Below are 24,968 nucleotides of genomic sequence, written 5' to 3' on the forward strand. Positions count from 1 at the left end.
TAAAACTTCTGTTTTTCCATCTTCCTCCGACAATGGCCACCCCTTCTATCAATCTGGATTTTCGCCATTACATCTCAATTCAATCTTTATTAATGATTCTCCGAATTCAATGTAAATGAGATTTGAAATTAAAAAAAACCCATATGTATCTTTACTTCTGATGCTCTCTAACAACTTTCTTTGAGTTGTACGTAAAATAATTTTATTACTTTCAAATCCAATAATCATGTTACCTTTTTGTTTTCATTATGTGGAAACGCTTTTATTGACTTTGTATTTACGTGTGATTTACAGCATCAAATAGAAAGAAAGGCACTTGAGGGCAAAAAGATGTTAATATTTCGCTTTTATTACTAACAACACGCCTAGTTAAGATCAAATATTTCCTTTTAACGGTAAGTTCTGATAATGAAATTTTCTCCCATCAAGTGGATCTTATTCCTATCCCAATACCAGTACACTCGATCGATATGTACAAGTTTTCGTCAATGGGCAACTAGTTGTTTTTTTCACTTTTAATTTGAAGTAAGTAATTCATGTAAAATAATTATTTTCTTATTTTTTTGTTATATAATTAAATCTTCATTATTAATCACTACGTATGCAAATCTTTTATTATAATCCTCACATAATTAGTATGCGAACTAAACGACCCAAGTGAATGAGCTTGAGGTCAAGACTTTTCAAGCTGATTCCATGATATAATATTCGAGGAACGAATTTCACCACATATAGTTTAGCTATAATCATACTAATAAACTTTATACAACATGCAAATAATTCATTGTCATTTCTAGATCTTTCCGTTCATTTATTTTAAATTAAAAAAAGAGGTTAAACTTCGTGGCACAAACTATGACAGCTATATTAAGCTAATACAATTATTGCCTACATAACTACCAACATTTTTTTGTTGCCAGAATTATTATAGTACTAAAAATAAAGCTATTTCAAAAGCGCTAAATTTTTTTTTTTAATGCACGAACCTTCCAAATTCTCCATATCTTAGGCACATCACACAAAACAAATGTTATTAATCCAATAAATGAATGATGAATGGCAACAAATATGAGAAACTTAAATTAATAAAATACAGGGGCCACCCAAAAAGTCCACAAATGCAAAGACATTAGAACCTACATGCCAAAGTGAGGGACATAGACGTGAGGAGATGTAATAGTAAGTGTTAACATTTCATTAACCGTTTCTTTTCCCTCTTTACAATCCAGCCAATTTCCAAAAAGACAATCACAAAAGTCTTTCTTACCTTATTTTTCTCTCTTCCACTTCTCTGTCTCTCCTTCCTCTGTCATTCCCCTAGGGAACAAACAAGAAGAGAACATTAGGGAAAAGAAAAAATGAAGAAAATAGACAACCCAAGTTTCTCTAATCATGCAGTATTTCGTTTGATATTCCATTGATTTTCTTCTTGGCAATGTGCTATAATGGACCGCAGGACGCTAACGATGAACTGGGATGGTCTTGGAGAAGATGATGATGATGACAACTTCTTTGAGTCCCGTGACCGGCTTTCAACAGCCATTCCCTTTGACTTGGCATCCTCAGGATCAGACGACGATGATGAATTCGAGGACAGCCGCCTCTCCTTTGTCTCGACCCTTTCCTCAGCCTCCATAAAGAAATTCCAAGGGATTGAGATTGAGGCAGTTTCTGATTCTTTCACCAGCATGGAGGACTATGGCATGTGGATGGCTGAACCTGGTGATATCAAGGAACGTCGAAGGCGTCTCCTTCAAGGCATGGGGTTATCAAGCAATAAGGACCTCCTCAAGCTCAAAAGCGCCAAGATTGTACGAGCCATTTCAAGAAAAGTTGAGACCAGCCAAGATTCCAAACCACCAAAGGCTGAATATTCTCCTGCAAAAGAATTAAATCCAGAACAACAGCCATCAGCTTCACAGCCAATTGTGCTGGTCAGGTCGAGATCAGACGGAGACATACAATATTTTTCTGTGAATACCAAGAAAAGGAAAGAGGAGCTAATTGGTGAAATCTCTAAACAGCGGCTCACTAGGACATTTTCAGGTGTTTTGGCACCGAGCTTAGGAATATGCAAATTAGCTGGTTCGGTTAGAATGTCACACAGAAAGAACACAAGTGGATCGTCAATGCAAAATGGCAGTGATATGTCATCCACATTGTCGAATGGGAATCCTGACGTGGGCTTTGCTTCATTCTTCTTGATAAAGAATTTGGACACTGGAAAGGAGTTCATTGTCAAAGAGTCTAACGAACAGGGAATGTGGAATAAGCTCAGTGATCTTCAGACAGGAAAGCAGCTTACCATGGATGAATTTGAGAAATATGTGGGATATTCTCCTGTTGTAAAGGAACTGATGCGCCGGGTAAATGGTTCAAGAAATCATGATGATGAGAGGAAATTAAACGCAAATTCATATTTGAGTAAAAGCTTCAGAAATAGCAAGAGAAGGGGAGTTGCTCTTTTGAAGAACATAAAAGGAGTAGCACATAGCATGAGCGGAAAAATTATTGATAAAGAACGTGAGCAAACGGCGCCTGAGGAACATCAGAAACCAAATAAGGACTCCTCCAAATGGATTAAAGTCCGCCAGCATGGAAAGTCCTACAAGGAACTCACAGCTATGCACTTGTGCCAGGAAATCCGTGCTCACGAGGGCTCAATTTGGACCATAAGGTTCAGCTCAGACGCACGCTATCTAGCAACTGCAGGGGAAGATACGTTAATTCATATATGGGAAGTGCAAGAATGTGAAGTTATGAATGACGTACACTCTGTTGTTGGTGCTGCAAGTACCTCACCTACTCATCCAATGGCTTGCTCTCTCAGTACCTCCCCTGTTCATCCAATTGCAAGGACCAATTCCGACCGGCCTCCTCTGCCAGAGATGGGACATATGGCATCAGAAAGAAGGAAGAGGGGGAAGGTCTCCCATAAGAAAAAGGGAAACTCAATTCCGGAGTACGTCAATGTACCAGAAACTGTTTTTGCTCTTTCAGAGAAACCAGTATGCACTCTTAAAGGTCACCAGGATGATGTCTTGGACCTGTCTTGGTCAAGATCTCAGGTCAGTTTCCTGCACTTTCATTTCAGTTAACTAAACATGACACAAATTTGTAGCAGGGAGAAAATGAAACCACGGTAATTTTGATAACCCCCCCCCCCCCCCCCCCCCAAATTCCAATTTATGTGAAAGTTTTTCCTTTTTAGTTAGTCCCATTTAGTAACAATTTAACCTTAAAACGCCCACTTTACCCTTAATGAGATAATTTATAGCCACACAAACTTTTATGGCTCATTTTAGACCACAAGTTTCAAATACTACATGTCTTTCTTAAACTTCGTGCCCAGTCAAATACTATTACATGAATTGGGACAGTGGGAGTAATATCTACTACTCCATGCGTCCCAATTTATGTGACACTCTTTCCTTTTTAGTCAGTCTCAAAAGGAATAACATCTAATTTAACTTTATAATGCATACTCTATCCTTAATGAGATGATTTATAGCTACATAAATATCTATGACTTATTTTAAACCACAAATTCCGAAAGTCTTTCTTTCTTTATTAAACTCCATGCCCATTCAAACACCATAATATAAATTGGGATGGAGGCAATATCACTTATTAAAGCATACATACTAACATGCACTATCAAACTTGGATGCAGCTACTTCTTTCATCTTCGATAGACAAGACTGTTCGGCTATGGGATATTGAAACTCAAAGTTGCTTAAAAATGTTCGCGCATAATGACTATGGTGAGATGCCAAATTACATTGTAGCTAGTTAATAGAAGACTTTAAATGATGATTTCTTCCCATCACTTGCATCTATTGAGTTTATGGTTTGGCAGTTACTTGCATACAGGTCAATCCAATGGATGATGACTACTTCATCAGCGGTTCTCTAGACGCAAAGGTTCGGATTTGGAATATACCTGATCGGAAAGTTGTAGATTGGACTGATCTTCATGAAATGGTCACTGCTACTTGCTTCACCCCAGATGGCCAGGTAGTACTGGTAATTGTATTGGAGCATTCACAATTAACTTCTCGCGAAACTAAAACCGACTTCAAGAATGTAGCATAGTTCTTCAATATAAAATGAATTTCTGTTGTTGCATGTTTCTCCTTCTTGAGTAATTGTGTCATTAAAGAACATCATCAAGCCAAACCACATACAGATATCCCTCTCCCCCCCCCCCCCAAGAGGAAAAATAATATTTTTCAAAACTCTTTTCAACCCTCCCCACTCTATTCCCCCACCCCCACCCCCACCTAGTATTAAAACACACAAAAAAAGGCAAGAGCACAAGGTATGATCTTGAGTATTTTTATGATTCTCAAGGGAAAATGTGAAACAGTATCACTGATATTCCCTTTTTCCTTTCATGAAGGGTGCTTTAATAGGCTCACATAAAGGCAGCTGTCGTGTGTACACTACCTCCGGTAAGTAATGCATCACTTATCATCTTTTATTGATGTGATAATTTCCAGAGGAATGCAGCTGCTGACTTCCAATGTGTGTTTATTCCTCAGAATGCAAACTGGAACAAAAAGACAACATCGACATTCAGCCTAAGAAAAATTCTCAACTCAAGAAGGTCACTGGTTTACAGGTATTTCTCTTTTCTAGAGTTACTACTGTCTAAGTATACAGTCTTCTTTTCCTCAACACCTATGAAAGCTGAACTTGTTTATTTCCAGTTTGCCCCATGGAACCCAGCAGAAGTGCTTATAACTTCAGCTGATTCTCGTATCAGAATTTTTGACGGGTCAGAGATGATCTATAAGTTTAGAGGTATTTTCTCTCTGATATACTCTTTTGGAGAGTTCAAACAACATCCATGTGTTCTCTAAACCAAGGTTCTATTCTGTGGTAGCATCAGGTTTCCGAAATACAAGCAGCCAAATTGCAGCTTCGTTCAGTTCAGATGGGAAGTATGTCATAAGTGCAAGTGAAGACTCTCATGTCTACATCTGGAAGAGAGAAGAACCTAAGACCCCCACCGGTAAACGTAGAACTTCAGTCTCTGTTCAAGCTCACGAGCGCTTTCAATGCAAAGATGTTTCAGTTGCCATCCCATGGCCAGGTAGTGTAAAGAATGAACCACCACTTGTAGAGATGCACTCAAAAAGGCATTCAAAACGCTTCCTCCCGCCCCCATATCCCACTGTTGGCTCTCCTACAAAAGAAAACCCTGATGTGGCAAATAGTAAAAGACATTTGCCACCTCTACCCATAAAAGTTAATGCATCGGAGAGAGCCCAAAGTAGCCAGGAAGAGGAAGACTTAGCTCAACTTTCTCGGACAGATTCTGGTATTGGTCCCAGTGAATCATTTGTATCAGGTTCTTCATCAACTAGGTTTGGTGATTCACCTTCTATATCTGCATCCAGCAGCTCACGCTCACACTCTTGGTCCTCCTCCTGGTCTCAAGATGGTAGTAACAGCAATGGCAGCAACGTTGTCCAAGCAACAGCATGGGGCATGGTAATTGTGACAGCAAGTTTGGGAGGTGAGATCAGGGTGTATCAAAATTTTGGGCTACCTCTGAAAGCTGGTCGTCAGACCAATCTCTTTAGAGATCTGACATAAATTGTTGCTGAGGGAACAAAGTGAGACCTATATTCTGTTCTTGAGCTTGAAATTTTTCTATAATACTTAGATGTTTAAGACCTAGTCGAGCTCAAGTTACACTGAACAAGGCAGAAGCGATTGGCTTCACAATGTTGATAAGTAAATGGGGAAACGGGTAATTTTTTCCTTTTAGTACCTTTTACATTAGAAAGACCAAGCAGAGATCACAGTGTTCAATGTTCCAAACAATTGAACATTTTAACTTGCAATGTACAATAGCATGCATTTTAACTAGCATTTGCAAAACTTTGTTTTTTTTAACAAGTGTCTCACAGGTTAGCCGTTTCAAGTCACAGATACAAGAGAAAATTCATTGGCACATTTACTTATTTTGGGAACAGATCAATCAACAATCAACCAACTATACCTCAATCCCGTATTAGTTGGGGTCCGCAATATGAATCTTTAGACTATTTTTAGCTGGTCCTTGATCAACTACACCATCATCCTTTATCGGCTAGGGACTAAATATACTTTGTGAAACTCACGTATGACATAACAGATTTAAAAAGAATCTTATAGCATCGCCTGGAAAGGATGATACTAAGCTATCCTTCGGTTTTTAATCAAAACACAAGACAATGCCCTTATGAAATCCAAGGTTAAACTGTTTGAAGAATGAAGAAAGGAATTCTTCTGGGATGTGCATTTAGGTTATTAGCAAAAGCATACTTTTATTTATTTAATTATATCTCAGCACGCCCTTCACGTGTTGGCCCGATTCTTTTTAATGGGACAAACACATGGAAATTCGAAATGATAATGGATGTTGATAAGACTTAAACCACGGATCTCTGCCTACTCTGTGTGACCATTTTATCTAAAAATTTAAGATGTTGAAAAGAACAAGGTTTTATTTGCTTAATTATGTCTCAACAAAGACGACAACCATTTACCTTTTTATAAATATAAAAAAATGGAGACCATTTACCTAAAGCAACATAACTAGAGATGTTCAGTGATAACTGAATCGAGGATAATTTTCTAACGATAATTGAAGCAAAGATTATCCGATAAAACAAGCAGACGTGAAGAAACATAACTGAAAATACTCATCAAAATATGTAGAAGCTAGTGCAATAACACAGAAATTAGCTGCGCAAAGAAAAGGGCTTTACCCATTTTACAGACTGATTGGTTCTCTTAACTGTCCGCTAATATTGCTTCTGTTGTCGCCCCCAAAATTAAAATGAATGGTGCAATGGCTTCACTATGGAAGAGTAGCGATGGACAGTGAATACAGATTCAAGAGGAGAAATTTCAACAACTATCTCTATTTCAAATAGGTTTTTTTCTTCTTTATGTTAATCTCAAATAGTTGTAGGCAGTATATCATCTTATATCTATTCAGACATAATTTGATTGAAGTTAACAAAAAATATTTGGTGTTACGTTGAGAAAGAATATTTGGAAAAATTAAGTTGAAGACTTGTGAGAGAAAATTATTCTCTCCCTCACACACACACACACACACACATATATATATATTATGTTGTGTTTCTCTTTTAAACGCACTTTAACAAATATTAATGAAAAAATAAATTAGACTATTCTATCCTTATTTATGTCTTAAAATATAATCTATCTTCATTAAATATTTATTTTATTTATGTGTTATATCTATTTTCAAAGAATAATTATTACTAAGGTTAAAAAAAAAAAAAAATTTATCTTGAACTTCTAAAATGACAAATAATTTGAAATAACTATTTTTAGTAACCATGACTATTAATATGAGACGTAGGGAGTATTATTTTGCCTGAAATACTCCTCCAAAAATATCCTTTTGCTCTATCCCAAGTATCTTTATGCTACTTATTTGTTATTTGCAATTACTTATGGCAAATGTGAAACTTTTGTAGTCACTCGGTTTCAATTTAATTGTCACACTTTTCTTATTAGTTCATTTCAAAAAATATATATTTAAATATTTAAAAATAATTTAACTTTAAACTTTATATTTTATCTATTTTTACCCTTAATGAGAAGTTTTTATAGTCACACGAAACTTTTGTCCCGTAAATTTTTAGGAGCGTAATAACTAATTAAAACGGAGGGAGTATTATTTAAGACTAAACGGACTACACATTTTTTAATTGTGATCAGATTTTCTTTTTTTTATTATCAACTTATTTACCCTTCTAATTCAGAGGTCTAAGATCCACTAGGCATGTAGAAATGTTCGCCTAAAAAAGTTCAGGAATAATTAGTCAATTAAAAAGCTTTTCACAATTGAAAAACATGAAAATCTTGTTTTTCTCGAAACAAGTCTATAAACTTTGGAAAAATAATATTAAAGGCATAGAAGGGGGGGGGGGGGGAAGCCACTCATTCTTTTCCACGGCTTATGGGCAGGGTGTTAATAAAAACCGAACCAAACCGAAAACTGAACTAAACCGATCAAAAAACTTATACTTTTTAGATTAAGTTTGGTTTTGATTTTGAATTTTAAAAACCGATCAAATTTGGTTTGATTTTGATTTTAATAAAAAAATAACCGAAAAAACCCGAACCAAACCGACTATAGAAGTAACTATTTAAATTTATTATCACACCTCTATATATGTATATTTTATACAAAGTTTCTAAAATTTTATGGTTCATAATAGTCGTTTGTATTTTTAGTCTAGTTTTTTACTATTATAATAATCTAATTCTTTGTCTTTACATTCTAGTTTGATTGGTAGTTTTCTTTTGCTAAGTACAAGAATTTATTTCATGTTGGAAATAATTAATTTTTAATTGAATACTTAAATTATTCATCACTATTTGATTCAATTATCATCAATATATCTTGGTAAATGATAGATTTCTCAAAGAGCAATTAGTTTGATAGTGTTACGTTGAAAATATAGTCTCCGGAATATGTGTTTGGTATTGTATGTCTCATATTTAAGAAAAAAATTTAATAAATAACCGAAAAAATCGACAAAAAACCGAATCGATAAAAAACCGACTTAAATGGTTTGGTTTGGTTCAAATATTTGAAGAACCGACTTATTTGGTTTGGTTTCATTTTAGGGAAAAACCGATCTAAACCGAACCACGACAAACTTTGTTACGATGTCGTATGACCGATTTCAAATTTGAATTCTTACACAGCGGCATGGTTCCAGAATTCACCTCCCAATCTGTGCAAAGCAGAAGAAATAGCAGCTTAGAACAAACGAAGCTCCATGCCTATAAATTTCCGAAAATCGATTATATTGTTCTCTTTTCTCAACTTTTAAAAATACAGAAATGAACTCTCCTATGAGTTACGCTATTGACGATAAGGACCTAGACGACGCCGCATTATGGGCGGTGATCGACTCCGCCGCCGCCGCCGCTGCCTCACTTGCTGCCTCCTCCACCACCACTGTCTCCAAATACCGCAAAACTCTACCTTACAATCACTCTCCAATTCGACCTCTTCACATTCCAAATCCTTCTCCGCAGTCTAATCCTAGAAACTTCCAGAATCATCACCGTGACGGTGAGGTACTAAATCACCGACCACAAAAAATCTCCAGGTCAAACACTAACTGCGTTTCGGAACTGAACGAGACGAGTCCGAAACCGATGGCGGTAGTAAAGCACGTGCAGCGCACGCCGTCCGTGACGAATTATTCGTCGCCGCCAGTGACGAGGAGGTCTCCGGTTCTGGTTCCGGTGTCGCAGTATAATCAAAACTATAACAGTCCGACTGGATCGGAAAGTTCTCCAGATAGAGATGGCATCATGAGGCATAGCTTGGCCGGTCAGTTTCCATCTGTTTCTCTGTTCAAGGAGTATCAAAATGCAGCTATGGCGGTAAAATTCATCAATTTTCATTTTATTTAATCATATTTGTTCAATTTCGTGTAAATTAAGTGGAGTTGGTATTGCGTATATCATTAGTTCAGCAAATTGTCTAGATATATTAATTTAGCTAGAGAGTTATGGCATGATAAACACAGGAGTCAGGATTTTAAGTTTATGGGTTCTGATCTACCCTCGGGATTCATAGCTCTTCTTAATTACTGGGTCGCAATTAGATATTATACATATTGAATGAATTTTTTAACAAATACAGAATGTAAGTAAAAACTACTGATGATAAATGATGTCATCGATCTGAAATTTAGCATGAATTTGCTATTTTATCTGTTGTTATGCGAGTATAATCTATTAATTCATAGTATGTATTATAACTACTTTTCGAATGTAGATGCAAGTTGTAACTTTGCTTTCTGCTCATTGAGCTATTTCAATGTACTTGAGGAGAAAGCTTTATAAGTGTTTCTGTTTTCTCTTGTTTGATCCTTTGTCTTTGCCTATTTTGCATTTATGATACTAGTAAGGTGTATGCTATTCGTAGATTTATAAGGTTTCGTTTCCATTTTTCCATGATTTTATTTTGTTGGTGAGACTTGTCTCATCCCCTCATTGAACACTATGCTTCTTTTGGCATCGGAAGAAATGTCATCTCTTGTTCTCTATAGTCTTGTGATTTCAAATTATCTCTAATGGTTAATGGAAGGACGTCAGCCACTTAAACAACATTGATATTTGATTATAAATAAAAGAAAGCCGAATCAATGAAAACTTTGGAACAAAGATAGTAGAGCATTAACAGGAATTGATAGTGCATAATAGCTTCTTTCTCAATGTAGTTGTAACTTGTAACTAGTAACTTGACTTAGCTTTATGTTCATTGATCTATTCCAATGCACTCTAAGTGAAAGCTCTTAAGTGTTTCTCTCTTCTTGTTCATGAACTTTGCCTTCACCTATATTTCTTTAGCATATTAATAAGATATATGCATTTGCAGAATTTTCTTAGGATTCATTCCAATTTTTCCATAGTTTGATTTTCTTGGCGATAGACTTGTCTTATTTTCTCTTTGAACATTATGCTTCTTTAATGTGAGAATGCACGGGAGAAAAATCTATTATTGATATTCTGTTTTAATTATAATACAATGAGTCTTATTTATACAATACATATCATACTCCTATTCTATGTATGACTAGGACTAATTCATATTATTTACATAACTATCTAAGGCCTCATTTGTTTGCACTTAATGGAGGTCTGAATCTTAATTTTTCAGATCTCAGACATTAAGTGCGTTTGTTTTTAAAGTCGGAATCTTAATTATTCAGATCTTAATCATTAAGTGTGTTTGTTTTTTTTACTTCACAACCACTTAATGGGTCTGAATAGGTGTGTATGATTAAGATCTATAACAGAGACTTAATTTCATTAAAATTCTATCATCCACATTCATTATTAACTGTCGCCGCCGCCAACCATTATCAACTACCGCCATGCCACCCACCACCACCACCACCACCATACTCAATCACCACCACCATCATCTTCAATCATAGCCACCAATATCGACTACCATCACCCACCATCCCCACCACTCCCACCACCATCATTTCAATGACAACCAACACTCATCCACCTCAACTACCACAACTAACCATCTCATCACCATCAACAATCATAGCCGGCACTACCTATCATTATAAACTGCCACCACCCACCGCCACCTTCCTCAATCACAACTACCACCACCATCCGCCATTACTAACTATCACCACCCACCACCACCATCCTCAATCATAATAGCCACCACTATCAATTACCACTAGCTACTACCCTGAACCACCATCATCAACCAAAACTACCACCAACTGCCGCCTCTAGTCGGGATTCACAAGCACCATCGTTAGCCATCACCATCAGCAACTACCATACAATATTAGATTGATTAGCATTTTAATTGAATTTTATGTTTATTAATTTTCAAATAAAGATAAATTGCATACATTCAGATGTTAAAAATCAAACAGTCTTAATCATTTAGTATTCAGATCTTAATACACATTTTAATATTCAAATGTGTATTCAGATTCAGATGTCTTAATCTTAATACACATCTTGATATTCAGATGTGTATTCAGATTCAGACGTCTTAATCTTAAAAAAAAAAAACAAATGAGGCCTAACACTCCCCTCAAGCTGGTGCATATAAATCATATGTACCGAGCTTGTTACATATGTAACTAATACGAGTATCAGTAAGGTATTTGGTAAAAATATCTGCAAGCTGATCATTTGACTTCACAAACTTTGTAACAATATCTCCTGAGAGTATCTTTTCTCTGATGAAGTGACAGTCAATCTCAATGTGTTTAGTTCTCTCATGGAACATCGGATTTGATGCAATATGAAGGGCAGCTTGATTATTACACACAAGTTCCATCTTGCTGATCTCACCAAATTTCAACTCATTAAGCAAATGTTTGATCCAAACTAGCTCACATGTTGCCACAACCATTGCTTGATATTCTGCTTTTGCACTAGACCGAGCAACCATATTTTATTTCTTGCTCTTCCAAGACACCAAATTTTCTCCTACTAAAACACAATATCCAGACGTAGAACGTCTGTCAGAAGGTGATCCTGCCCGGTCAGCATCTGAGTACCCAATAATTTGCCCATGGCCTCGATCTTCAAACAATAGTCCTTTGCCTGGAGCAGATTTTATATATCGAAGAATGCGAACAACTGCATCCCAATGACTATCACAGGGAGAATCCAGGAACTGACTTACCACGCTTACAGGAAGGAAAATGTCAGGTCTAGTCACCGTGAGGTAATTTAATTTGTCAATCAGCCGCCTATATCTTGCAGGATCGCTAAGCGGCTCCCTCTGTCCTGGTAGAAGTTTAGAATTCGGATCCATATGAGTGTCAACAGGTCTACAACCTGTCATTACTGCCTCCTCAAGAATGTCTAAGGCATACTTCTGTTGTAAGATTACAATACCTGAGCTAGACTGAGCGTCCTCAATACCTATAGAATACTTTAATCTGCCCAGATCCTTAGTCTGAAAGTGCTGAAAGAGATGTTGCTTCAACTTAGTAATAACATCCTGATCGTTGCTGGTAATGACAATATTATCAACATAAACCACCAGATAAATACTGAGATTTGAAGCAGAATGCCGATAAAACACAGAGTGAACAGCTTCACTACGAGTCATGCCAAACTCCTGAATAACTGTGCTGAACTTACCAAACCAGGCTCGAGGAGACTGCTTTAGAGCATAGAGGGACCGGCGCAACCGACATACAAGGCCACTAGACTTCCCCCTGAGCAACAAAACCAGGTGGTTGCTCCATATAAACCTCATCTTCAAGATCACTGTGAAGAAAAGCATTCTTAATGTCCAACTGATAGAGAGGCCAATGACGAACAACAATCATAGATAGAAAAAGGCGGACTGAAGCTATTTTAGCCACGGGAGAGAAAGTATCACTGTAATCAAACCCAAATATCTGAGTATACCCTTTGGCAACAAGACGAGCCTTAAGTCGATCAACCTGACCATCTGGACCAATTTTGACTGCATACACCCAACGACAACCAACAGTCGATTTACCCGAAGGAAAAGGAACAAGCTCCCAAGTACCACTCGTATGTAAAGCAGACATCTCGTCAATCATAGCATGTCGCCAAGACTTAGGGATAGAAACAGAGGACAAAGATGATACAAATGCACAATGGGGTGATGACAGACGATAGTAACTTAAATCGACATAATGAGGATTATGATTAAATGTGCACCGTATATCTTTCCGCAGTGAAATTGGTTGACTAAGAGAAAACAAGTCCGCACTATTAGTAGGGTCAGGTGCAGGACGTGAATCAGTTGGGCCGTGAATCAGTTGGGCCTGATGCTGGGCGCGGACAACGATGATAAGTGAGGAGTGGTGGAGCTGTAGAAGGTTGAACTGGACTAGGTGGTGGAACAGGAGTTATAAGTGGTGGAACTGGAGCTATAGGTGGTGGAGCTGCAACTGGAGCTGTAGATGGTGAAGCTGGAGTTATAGAGGAAGATGAATGGGAGATACTGACTGAATCTCCAAAAAATGAAACTGGTTACACCTCAGAAATTTCTAACTGATTACTTGCACCTGTGAAGTATGATTGGTTTTCAAAGAAGGTAACATCAGCAGACATAAGATACTGCTGGAGGTCACGAGAATAGCATCGATATCCCTTTTGCGTTCTCGAGTAACCCAAAAATATGCACTTAAGAGCACGAGCAGCTAACTTATCTTTTTCTGGAGTAAGGTTATGAACAAAGCACGTGCTCCCAAAGATACGGGGTGGAAGAGAGAACAAAGGTAAGTGGGAAAACAGGATAGAGAGTGAAATTTGATTCTGGCTGGCTGAAGATGGCATACGATTAATAAGATAGCAAGATGTAAGAACTGCATCCCCCCAAAAGGGCAACGGAACATGAGATTGTATGAGTAGGGTACGAGCAGTTTTAATAAGATGTCTATTCTTTCTTTCAGCTACCCCATTTTGTTGGGATGTATGGACAAGATATTTGATGAATAATCCCATGAGAGTTCATAAACTGTTGAAATGGGGAAGACAAATACTCTAGGGCATTATCACTACGAAATGTGTGGATAGAAACCCCAAATTGATTTTGAACTTCAGCGTGGAAGGTCTGGAAAATAGAAAACAACTCAGATCGGTTTTTCATCAAAAATATCCAGTGCACCTGGAATAATCATCAATGAAACTGACAAAGTAGCGGAATCCCAAGGTAGAACTGACCCGACTAGGACCCCAAACATCTGAATGGATTAAAGTAAAAGGTGACTCTATTCGATTATCAAGACGCCGAGGAAAATGAGAGCGGGTATGCTTACTAGGCTGACATGACTCACACTCTAGAGTGGACAAGTGAGATAAACCAGGTACCATTTTCTGAAGTTTTGACAAACTGGGATGTCCCAACCGTTTATGTAATAAATCTGGTGAATCAGTAATAGGACAAGTTGTTGAACGAAGACAAGATGTGAGTCTATGTGATTTTGTAAGGATAAGGTAATAAAGTCCATTTGATTCACGTCCGGTACCAATGATCCATCCTGTATTGTGTTCCTATATAAAAACAAGATCATCAAGAAATAAAATAGAGCATTTAAGTGATTTGGCTAAACGACTAACGGCTATGAGATTAAAAGGACTCCCGGGAACATAAAGAACTGAATCTAAAGGTAAGGAAGGAAGTGGACTTGCTTGACCTATTCCAGTTGCCACGGTTTGAGACCCGTTGGCTATCGTGACTGTTGGAAGAGATTGAGAACATGAAATAGTAGTGAAAAGAGATTTATTACTAGAAATGTGATCAGATGCACCTGAATCAATGACCCAAGACTCGGAGGTTGAAGATTGGGAGACACAAGTCACGCTACTACCTGTTTGAACAACGGAAGCTATCTCTGAAGATGTTTGTTTACATGCTTTGTACTGAAGGAACTCAATATAATATGATAAAGAAACCATCTGGATTGGATTCAATGCATTGGATCCAACGGGTTGTGAGTCAAAGGCTTCTGATACGAATGACATTATGATTTTCACGCGGGTGGAAAAATCAGAAACCCTTCTGAAATCACTGTTCACGCCGGAAAAATATAAAGTGGTCGGAATTTGGTGTAACTTGGATGGGTAGGCTTGGAATTTCCTTGCGAACAATCTGTCCCAAAGAAATTTTTCAAAAAAGTGACCGGAAAGGGCCCCACGCGCCGGCACGTGACGTCGGAACTTCGTCGGAAAATTTTCTTCCGGCGGCGCGTGGGATCGTGTGGAGGGTCCTCTGACGGAGATTTTTTATGGGTTGGTCGCCGGAGGCCGATCTACTTCGTGGTGGTGTTGGTTTTTGCACAACACTGACGAAAAGTGGCTTTTTACTTGCGGCAGACTTGTGTTTGCCGGAAAAAGACTTACAGTTGATTGATTTCTCTTCCCAGAGTCGCTGGAATTTATGCACAACGATAAATCTCTCACGATTACTCTGATACCATGTGAGAATGCACAGGAGAAAAATCTATTATTGATATTCTGTTTTAATTATAATACAATGAGCCCTATTTATACAATATATATCATACTCCTATTCTATGTGGGATTAGAATTAATTCATATTATTTACATAACTATCTAACATTTGACATCAGATGCAATCTCATTGCTTGTTCTCTATAGTCTTGTGATATCGAGTTTTCGTTAATGGCAATGGAAGTATTCAGCTTCCTAAACAACATTGGAATTTGATAATAATTGAAGAAAAATTGAATCAAGAGAAACGAAATACGGTAGTAGAGAAGTACAAGCAATTGATGAGAACAGTATTTTGTACTAAAGTGATTAGCATATCGTTGTGCGAAAAATCTTCAAATTTCAAGGAAAAAACTATCTTCTAGAAATCTGTGCAATATCTGCACCTTTAATAAAATAGCCTGTGACAACTCACCTTCAAGATAAATAGAACTATACTGCCTGTCAGTTTCTGTTAACATCTATAATCAGCATTTACTGCTGTTGTTTTGTCCTAAAGTTTTGTGTATGCATGAATATGGTTTCATCAGCACTTAAGCAAATAAACATTTCACAGATTCTCGAGAAAAGTGACTACACTATGATTTCTGGAAATCCCTTCATAAAAAAGGCTGGTAAGTTATCAGGCTTGGGTCATTGGTTCTTCTACTCTCAGCTAACTTTTATTGCATAAACAGCATCATACTTGTGCAGGTTGGAGGAAGATATCCTTTTACTTCAATCTATCATATGAAATTAAAGACAAGACCATCGAGTTTGATGAGAACCGTAATGTCCTGCGTGCTGAATTTATAGTTCGGGCATATATGCAGTATGTTCTTTTGATTCGCTCACTCTTCCTATTGAAACATGTTGCTTTGCTAGATTCTTTTCAGCTTGTTCCATTTTGCCCTTTCTTTGGTTTGTTCCTAGGGGTGGTAGGTTCTCAGATGGATGGGGTTCATGTGAGCGGCGGGAGAAGAAGTTTCTAAAACCAAATCATGACATTCCCAGCACAGCAGAAACTAGAGCCAAAAATAAAGCATGTCAGGTACATAAATATCCTATCTTAGGAACCCTATAAATGATAAGTTGTTTGTCCTCTATTAATTCATTTTATTAGTTCTTGGTCTTGCTCACTGCTTATTGTGTTGGTGGAGCAAAATTCTATAATGATTTTAGGCTTTACTGCTGTCAACTGCCTGCCACTCCATCTTACAATATTTTGGGGTGAATTCATTGTTCTTTGTGAGTAGGGTTTCTGGTGTTGTTTCATCCATATAAGTTGCATCGATCAACTAGAAAAGTAAAACTGCTTTGAGGCCTATTTCAGTTTTCTGGGCCCGCGTGATGCTATCAAGCCTAACAGTGTCACTTTGAGTCGCGGTCTAGCCTGAACTTAGTAGTAGTCTAGATATGCGCAGAGCCTAAACGTATGGCTGTTTGTGTATTTCCCAGCTTCGGTTTTGCCTTTGTCACAAATAGAGATGGATTTACATATAGTTCGGTTCTACAATGTTATACTGCTTTTAAGTCACTTGTTTTTAATTTGCTAACTGGAGCACTATTTCTAGAGTCAGATAGTCTACACTGTCCGGCTCTATATCTCTGTAGTTCATCCTAACAAATATGAAATTGTTGCAACACCTTAATTCTATGTCTGTATCAGGTTTCTGTATAACTAAGCATGTCTTGTGAGTTTGACAAAAGACAGTGTGAAATCCCTTAGGATCACCCTTTCCTACTTTCCGTTCCCATAGGAAAGTTGAACTGTGATCTGTTGCTAAACCAATTAAATGGCACAAAGTAGTGGGGGATATGAAGAAGAATATAGAAGCTTTTTATCAGTGTTCTTTTTTCCAATCATGCAGGCATTGTGCATATTGAAAGTGCATGGTCCGTGACATATCTTCCTTATCCTTGTTCGTGTTCTTGTTCTTGCCAGTCATCTTTATTTGTACCATTCACTTTCTGCTGTTTGGACTATTTGTTCCTTTTAATAATCATCAATTTCGTATTATTATAAAATTAGTTTGTTAAAGAGACTCAATGAGTGTAAACATTTACAGGACTTGCTTGGAATTGGAGAATATCGACCTGGTGTGAGCCAGAGTAACCGGTAGAACAATCAAAACAGTAACTTCCTCCATACCCGAGTCATTTGTAGTTCCATTAACCAAGACAGAATACTCATTATAACAAGTCTCCTCCTAACAGAAGGTTCACTCAACCCCAAACCTGATATTGGGTAATATGAAAAGCCATGGAAACAAGTATAGAAAGAAGTTGTATAAACTGTAGTACACACCTAGTGTGCTTGTAACATCTAAAGCCTATCCTGTATTTTGACTTATTATATATTTTTTCTCACTTCATTCTCTCCTTAACGCGACACCAACTTTCAATCTTGGTGACCCCGTGTGTAATAATACACCAGGCTGCGGCATGGGCTGATAATACACTATTGCTATACTTTTCCAAGTTTGATAATATGAAATGACATTTCTGTTTGGCATTTTATACCATAAATTGACAGTTAGCTTGTCTTCATCATCTACTAGCAGATGAGCTTGCCATACCTTTTGACCAAAATGTCATTTTTTGTTTCTTTAGCGGCAATGTGAAAATGGGCAAAGGACCTAATAGCACTGTAAGTAGAATATTTTTAACATCTGACACACCGACACTAGCTCTGGTTAAATTAGATGTATATTTCGAGTATTGTGTATATTATTGTGATGGTGATACTTCTATTAATGATCTCCGTTGACATCGCCGTTCTTGAAGAATGTGATCTATGATCCACAGTAGCTTCTTAAAAAATGAAAAGTCTGTCAAGGAAGTTTAGATACACGTGTATGTATATAGACTTCTTTTCTATTTTCTTCCTATTAAATTACTTAACCATGTAAATTGATTAATTTAGTATAAATATCAGGGGTGTGGGTAAATTTTTACTGTTTCACTCAGGGCTAGTTAGTCCCATTTGTATTGGTATTATGTTATATTCATATGATCGAGTATGTCAGTGCATTAATTTCTCAATTGGATGTGTATGTCTTGACTTTCTAGAGTTAATTCATTACTTATTATTTATCTTTGTATTTTCTAATTTTTTGTCCTCTCATATACAACAACCACCCAATATAATCTCACTAGTGGGATCTGAGAGGGTAGTGTGTACGTCTTTAGTAAAAGTTTTTAATAAGGGTCCGGACTGTTCCCCAACACCTACCCATTTACATTTTTCCCCCCTTTCTCTTTTCATATGATTGACAATTATTTTCTTGGATGCTTTACTTTGACCTCATACTAGGCAAAAATCCTGTTCAAACCACAAGCTCTTATTTCTTTTCCATTTACCTGTCGCCCTTAAACTCACTTTCAATATAATGAATACAAATTTTAATTCTCACTTTAATAACTGTGTGAACTTTGACTAGCAAAGCATAGTTAGTCTTAAATTGGGGTAAAAAGGGCTGTTATACCTTGATAGCAAATGTAAGGATTTTGTAATTATGATGACACAATACGGTTTAATAATGATTGTTGGATTCTACCAAGAAGTTTCATAAAAATAGAAAGGGAGTGCAACTATGTGGGATCTATAATAATAAAGTGTAACTATATTAATTGCACTAACACCGTCAAAGAGTGTTATGAGATAAATTAAAATTCTCGTGTCCAAGCACTAGAAATGAAGAAAGCGTATCCCCTATAATGAGCCCTATGCTATGCAAATTAAACTTAGTCAGGTCAGTGTGTTTTTAGATGCCGAATGGTTAAAAAACTATATTGCACTAACCGTGGCCCTCAGACTCATAAGACAGGGTGTGAAGGTTGAAGACCAAGTTACATTTCTTTAGAATATATATATACTGTACTGCCATTAGTTCCAGCTCCAGCACATTCTTATAATTCTTGTCCTTTTACTTTTCTTTTCTTGTCCAGAGAAAGAGAGTACGTAAACCAGTGGAGATGACAGTTTTTTCTTTCTCTCAAATGACCTCACTCTCACTGTCCCCTTCTCACCAATTTTAGTCTTTAAAGCCATCAGTCTCTTCAAACCAGTAGTCAAGTTAATCTATGGCTCAACAGGTACATACTTCTTTGTCCTTAATTTTTTTTTTAATTTTTTCCTTATTTTTCTTCTTATTACATTAGAGAAAAGGGAGACCGTGAGAATTGAACTGACGCCTATTATATAAATGACTCTCACCAGTACTACTAGACTGTAACTCGTAGTGGCTCCTTGTCCTAAGTTCCCCCTCCTTAGCATAAAAAATGGGATTCCTTCTGCTTTTATGTTTGAGCTCATCTGGTTTATTTATTGAATATGGTATTATCTTGTGGATTTGATTCTTGTGTTTTTCGCTGTTACCTTTTAATTTGGAAGTTAATTAAAAATTTTGATTCTGCAGGAAGAAGGATGGCCACTTGGACTGCAGCCATTGAATGTGAGAGCTGGGCAAGTCAGAAACCGTGGATTTAATGGATCACTTTCCTTCAGTACTTTGATCACTGGTTCTCCTTCCTCTTCCACTGATTCTTCTTCTGATCTTGATACTGAGGTCTGTATTTTTTCATATAAATTAAATTTAGCTCCTTTTTATATAGAATATTCTCTACATCCAAAATTAGAAAATAGTAGATGTAAATTTGGTTGGTTGAGGATACAATTAGTAATGGAGCCACCATATTTACTAAGAGGGGATTCAACATACTTCTACTGTATATACATAAAAATATAAGTCTGACTTTATATATATAGTATAATTTTTTGCAGAGTGAGATATATATGAATCTCATATAAATGTGGCTTTATATATATAGTATAATTTTTCGACGAATGAGGTATATATGAATCCCCTTGTGCTCCCTTGCTCCGCCTCAAAATACATCAATAATGGAGCAAAGAGGAAGATATGTAAATGTGCCATTGCTTTTTTTTTTTCTTTTCTATTATTTAATCATCCAAATATCAGGATTTTACTAGTTTAATTAATCCGGATTCTTGTCAAATAAGTCTATTAAATTATAAAAAGGTAAAAGCATATGCTATCACATATTTATCTATTTCTGAGTTTCAAAATTAAAATTTTTAATTAAGGATAGAACTATCTCATTCTTTTCGTGTGCTGATTTTTCCTTTATGCATGCATCATGTTATATATATTGCTATAATGCCTTTTTCTTGCATCACTAAGGGGTCAATGTCTTATCAAAAGTGGGATGGGGAAGGACTTTAATCTTTACACATGGCCTTTCAATTATTATGTTTCCCAGTCTGACTCAGGTTCAGAAAGAAAAAGAGTTTCTTCTAATAATTTAAACAGACAAATATCTCTTTCTTTTTATCTTTCTTTTCTTTAATATAGATGAATTTCTCAATCAAGTAATGGACTGACCATAAAGTCAATATTCTATAATTGAATTGAACTTTGCATGCTTTTGCTTTGAGTATGCTTGCTTTGAGCTCGAGGACAGAGCCCAAGTTAGAATTTCTCTAGAGTTGTTCAAATTTAAAAAAACGTGAAAATAATTCTCCGACAAAGTATATATTTTTTAACTCTAAAACCTAATATTTTACTTATATACATAGTGTAAATTTTAGACGAAGGGTGGTCAATTAACCACTCTTATGAGAATGTAGTTTCGTCTATGGCCGAGGCAGAGGCGGATGTAGCGTACTAGCTACGGGTTCAACTGAACACATAACTTTCGATGCGGAGTAAAAATTTATATGTAAAAATCTATTAAAATTGCAAAAATAGTAGATATGAACTCATAACTTTCAAAATATAATGGGTTCAATATTAAAAATCTTAAAATTGAACCCATATGATTTAAATCATGGATTCGCCTCTGGGCCGAGGGTCTACCGGAAACAGTCTTTCTACCTGCACAAGGTAGGTGTAAGACTATGCGTACTCTCTGCCCTTCTCAGACCTCACTTATGAAATTATACTCGATATGTTATTGTTGTTATTTTTGAATAAAACTTTCTGTTCTCTGGTTGTTGCAGTCTACTGCTTCTTTCTTTCGTGACAAGAGCATAACTCTAGGAAGTCTCATAGGAATTACCAGCATTTTAGAGCTTTCAAGAAGATCAACAAGAAGAAGAACAGTAGTAGTTGAACCCATATTAAGGGACAAGAAGAAGATTAATAACAACAAATCAAGGACTTGGTTATTCTCTCTTTGTTCAAAGCTAAGTACTGATGCAGTGAATATAAATAACAATTCTACCCCATCTTTAGGCCATTTTCTTGAAGCAGAAAGAAGAGCTTCTGCTTCCAATAATGCTTACGGACCTGATGATTTCAATCAATTATCAGATTCAAAGATGAATAATTCTTTGTTCATTGGTGGCCAAATTGCTCCTCCTAATGAGTCAAGAAAAGGGTTATTTGAGCAAGATGAAAATGGTCATGGAAGTCCTATGATATTCTCATGCTTATGTGGGTACTTAGTTCATTAATTGTCTGATTTCAATCATTTTTTTTAAATGTTGTGAAATTTTATTACCATAATTGTTGTTGTCTCCTTGAAAAGGAACATTTGGTTTAATGGGTAGAGGATTGTTTAATTGATTCACGAGGGGGTGATGAAATATTGATTCTTGAGCATTTGTAATTGTCATTGGAACTACTAAATTAATTTTCATTCAACATCTCTTGTAGTTCAACATTAAAGATCACATTTCCAAGTTTCAGCATTGTAATGCTTGTATACTTTTTTGATTCAGACTACCGCGTAACATAGAAGGTTTTTTTTATTTAATTTATATTATTCTCTTTGTTCAAAATAAGTGTCGTTTTAACTAAATCAATTTAGTCCAAGATAAGTGTGCCATTTTACAAAAGCAAGAATTCATTAATTATTTTTTAAATATACATTTGCTCCAAATAACTGATATATATAATTATTTTAAAAGTTTGAGGAGAGAGAAAGAATAATTAAATCAAATAACTCTTATGATTAATGATATTACATTACTTTTTTAATTGGTAGGCCAAAACTTTAAACGATAAATAGAAAAATTTGAGAGGGTAAGAAGCATCTCAAAACGATACTATTTTAGTATTTTAATTGAGTAAAAGCCTTATAAGTAGTAAACGAATTTCATATAGATAACTATTGACAACCATACATAATAAACTTTATATTTGACTTTTGAATTGTTAAAATATTGATTTTAATAGGAATAAAACGTTCATTTGTCCTGAATATACAGATATTCCAAAAATTCTGGGTACTTATTTGCGCGTGTGCGCATAGTATAATATATTGAAATTTCGTTGAGAAGAAACCAAAAATTGTTGAACAGTAAAAGTTTTTGAATTGTTACATTGACTAAATATTGTTCTTGCATATATTGACTAGTGTTTAGTAGTAAAATTAAATTTGTTTAATGTATAAACGAACTTTTGTCAACAAAGGTCAAATAGTGTATCACAAAAATCACTTTGTTTCTACCATCTTACACACAAAGTCACTCATTATACTATTTAATTTTTTTAAAGCAAAATATTTTTAAAATAATAAGGCACTCACTAAAATTATTTTCTTGTCTCGCTCCGAGATTCGACCCGTTATCATTTATACCCTTTTTATTTTTTTAGTCTCAATAAAATTCATTTACTATGAGCAAAAAAGCAGTATTTAAAATGGTCATTACGAGCAAAAGTTCATCCGCGTTTAATAGGCTAAAAAAGTTCATTAGCTGGTGAAGTTGAGTCATTTAATATGAGTAATAAAGGATTGCAAAAATAATCCTTTAATATGCTAAATGAAAAGAGTATTGCTCAGATAAATGAAATAGTACTACTAACCTGATAAATTCAATATAAATAGTTAAGATAAGAAATTAAAATCAATAAATAAATGCCTCTAAAAATTAAAACTTGCAATCTATGGTAGCATTGATAAAACAACAAAGTAAAAGACTAAAAATACCAAAATAACTAATCTCAGCATATCAAACAGTGGATAAAAATAATATCAGGATAACTAATCATAGCATTACTTATCCCGACATAAGCCGTATTCAAACCAAACGACCCCTGAAAGGTTTAATCTTCCTCAAATTAGTAGAGAGTAAACATAAATAATCTTTACCATCGAACTGTCAAATGCTGCTAACACATCAACACCATTTAACAAAAAATGTTGTTCATAAAGAAAACTGCAACTAATGAGTTAAGGTACACGATTACGATTTTAACAAAAAAATAATTTACTATTTAATGAGGCTTAAAAATTAAAATGGTATAAATGATAGTGGTCGGGTCTTAGAGCGAGTCAAACAATAATTTTAATGGTGCCTTATTATTTTTTAAATATTTAACTTTAATAAAAAAGTCAAAAAGTGTAGTGAGTGACCTTGTGAGAAAGACAAAAACAGAATGACTTTTGTGATATAAAATAAAAAAGTAACTTTCATAAACAATTACCCTTAATTGAGTGACTTTTTCAGCGGCGTATGCAGAATTGTTTTTAAGCTGTGTCAATATTTAAGAAAGTGAATAAATAAACATATCTACGTAACAATATCATATTAAAAAATATAGTTCGAATCAGATTAAGAAAAACAATATTCAAACTATTACGACAACTATGCTCGATGAGTTTTCATTTTTAAGTTGAATTTGTTATTTTTATTTTTATTTAGTATCTTCATTAAAAATAATTTCCAAATACCTCTTTTTTTAATAAAGGCATCAAATAATTACTCAAAAGCTCATCATTTACTTGGTTTTGCAAATTGGTCTTAAGCAACTTCCACACCCAAAAAAAACATGACAACTAACAATGGGACTAGCATCCTAGAAGTTAATATAAGAGTAATGTTTTAGTAGATGGGGCATAAAAATTTTAAAAATAAAGCGCATGCTGCTGGGGTTTGTATCCACGACCTAAGAGAAGCAAAAGAGGCACTTGACCCGGCGAGCTAAGCAACTACTTGTTTCAGGTAATGTCATTTCTTTTTTATAAACGTTATGTTATTTCTGCATAATAATTACATATACATATTTAGTAAAGTTTTCCGACGAAGCGGTATCGGATCAACTGGATAATAAGCTCCAATCTATATCTATAGAGAAAATGACCCTCTATAGCCCCTCAAAAATTTAATAACTCATGTGTTTCTATATTGACCCGAAATATCTCTCCGGCCCAAACATATTATATATAATAACCCGAAATATCTATTTTGTATATTTTTTGTATAGTGACAATCTATTTTATACAAATTTTGTCGTGATAGTCTATTTAGTATTATTTTTTTTTGTATAGTGACAGTCTATTGTATGTAAATTGTACAGTGACAGTCTATTTTGTATAATTTTTGTATAGTGACAGTCTATTTTGTATATATTTTGTATAGTGACAGTCTATTGTATATAAATTGTATAGTGATAGTCTATTTAGTATAT

At 35.5% G+C, this 24,968-nt stretch overlaps 3 protein-coding genes and 1 long non-coding RNA gene across 6 annotated transcripts; 3 read left to right on the forward strand and 1 right to left on the reverse strand.

Annotated features, from left to right (window-relative positions):
* Nucleotides 1-1,174: 1,174 nt before the first annotated feature.
* On the reverse strand, nt 1,175-7,117 carry LOC104105006 (uncharacterized). Its single transcript, XR_004509323.2, has 4 exons — nt 6,765-7,117; nt 3,944-4,023; nt 2,977-3,047; nt 1,175-2,879 (listed from the first exon to the last, which is right to left on the reverse strand). It is a non-coding gene; the product is annotated as an uncharacterized lncRNA (long non-coding RNA).
* LOC104105008 (uncharacterized) lies at nt 1,446-5,883 on the forward strand. 2 transcript variants are annotated; one of them, XM_009613236.4, is made up of 7 exons: nt 1,446-3,068; nt 3,674-3,764; nt 3,860-4,017; nt 4,403-4,454; nt 4,545-4,624; nt 4,713-4,806; nt 4,889-5,883. In XM_009613236.4, the coding sequence occupies exons 1-7, from the start codon at nt 1,446-1,448 to the stop codon at nt 5,602-5,604; spliced, it is 2,814 nt and encodes a 937-aa protein (XP_009611531.1). In that variant the 3' UTR covers nt 5,605-5,883. The 2 variants fall into 2 exon arrangements, with proteins under 2 accessions (XP_009611531.1, XP_009611532.1); XM_009613237.4 differs by having other exon boundaries at nt 4,895-5,883.
* A 1,641-nt stretch (nt 7,118-8,758) lies between the features above and the next one.
* On the forward strand, nt 8,759-18,048 carry LOC104105009 (uncharacterized). The gene is made up of 5 exons (XM_009613239.4): nt 8,759-9,438; nt 16,106-16,163; nt 16,243-16,360; nt 16,462-16,579; nt 17,598-18,048. The coding sequence occupies exons 1-5, from the start codon at nt 8,887-8,889 to the stop codon at nt 17,649-17,651; spliced, it is 900 nt and encodes a 299-aa protein (XP_009611534.1). The 5' UTR covers nt 8,759-8,886; the 3' UTR covers nt 17,652-18,048.
* Nucleotides 18,049-19,389: 1,341 nt separating this feature from the next.
* LOC104105010 (uncharacterized protein At3g17950-like) lies at nt 19,390-22,202 on the forward strand. 2 transcript variants are annotated; one of them, XM_009613241.4, is made up of 3 exons: nt 19,390-19,626; nt 19,950-20,099; nt 21,554-22,202. In XM_009613241.4, exons 1-3 carry the CDS (start codon nt 19,615-19,617, stop codon nt 22,007-22,009), a joined length of 618 nt encoding a protein of 205 aa, XP_009611536.1. In that variant the 5' UTR covers nt 19,390-19,614; the 3' UTR covers nt 22,010-22,202. The 2 variants fall into 2 exon arrangements, with proteins under 2 accessions (XP_009611536.1, XP_009611538.1); XM_009613243.4 differs by lacking the exon at nt 19,390-19,626 and adding an exon at nt 19,657-19,867.
* Nucleotides 22,203-24,968: the final 2,766 nt, after the last annotated feature.

Source organism: Nicotiana tomentosiformis, chromosome 7, assembly GCF_000390325.3.
Source record: "Nicotiana tomentosiformis chromosome 7, ASM39032v3, whole genome shotgun sequence".
In the NCBI taxonomy this organism is placed as follows: Eukaryota; Viridiplantae; Streptophyta; class Magnoliopsida; order Solanales; family Solanaceae; genus Nicotiana; species Nicotiana tomentosiformis.

Excerpts from the sequence above, each read along its gene's own strand:
- LOC104105008 (XM_009613236.4), top strand. The coding sequence starts at position 1,446 with ATGGACCGCAGGACGCTAACGATGAACTGGGATGGTCTTGGAGAAGAT. Across the intron at positions 4,018-4,402 it reads GCTTCACCCCAGATGGCCAG|GGTGCTTTAATAGGCTCACA; the intron begins GTAGTACTGGTA and ends CCTTTCATGAAG. Across the intron at positions 4,625-4,712 it reads AGAAGGTCACTGGTTTACAG|TTTGCCCCATGGAACCCAGC; the intron begins GTATTTCTCTTT and ends GTTTATTTCCAG.
- LOC104105009 (XM_009613239.4), top strand. The coding sequence starts at position 8,887 with ATGAACTCTCCTATGAGTTACGCTATTGACGATAAGGACCTAGACGAC. Across the intron at positions 9,439-16,105 it reads ATCAAAATGCAGCTATGGCG|ATTCTCGAGAAAAGTGACTA; the intron begins GTAAAATTCATC and ends AACATTTCACAG. Across the intron at positions 16,164-16,242 it reads TCCCTTCATAAAAAAGGCTG|GTTGGAGGAAGATATCCTTT; the intron begins GTAAGTTATCAG and ends ATACTTGTGCAG.
- LOC104105010 (XM_009613241.4), top strand. Across the intron at positions 20,100-21,553 it reads CTTCTGATCTTGATACTGAG|TCTACTGCTTCTTTCTTTCG; the intron begins GTCTGTATTTTT and ends TGGTTGTTGCAG.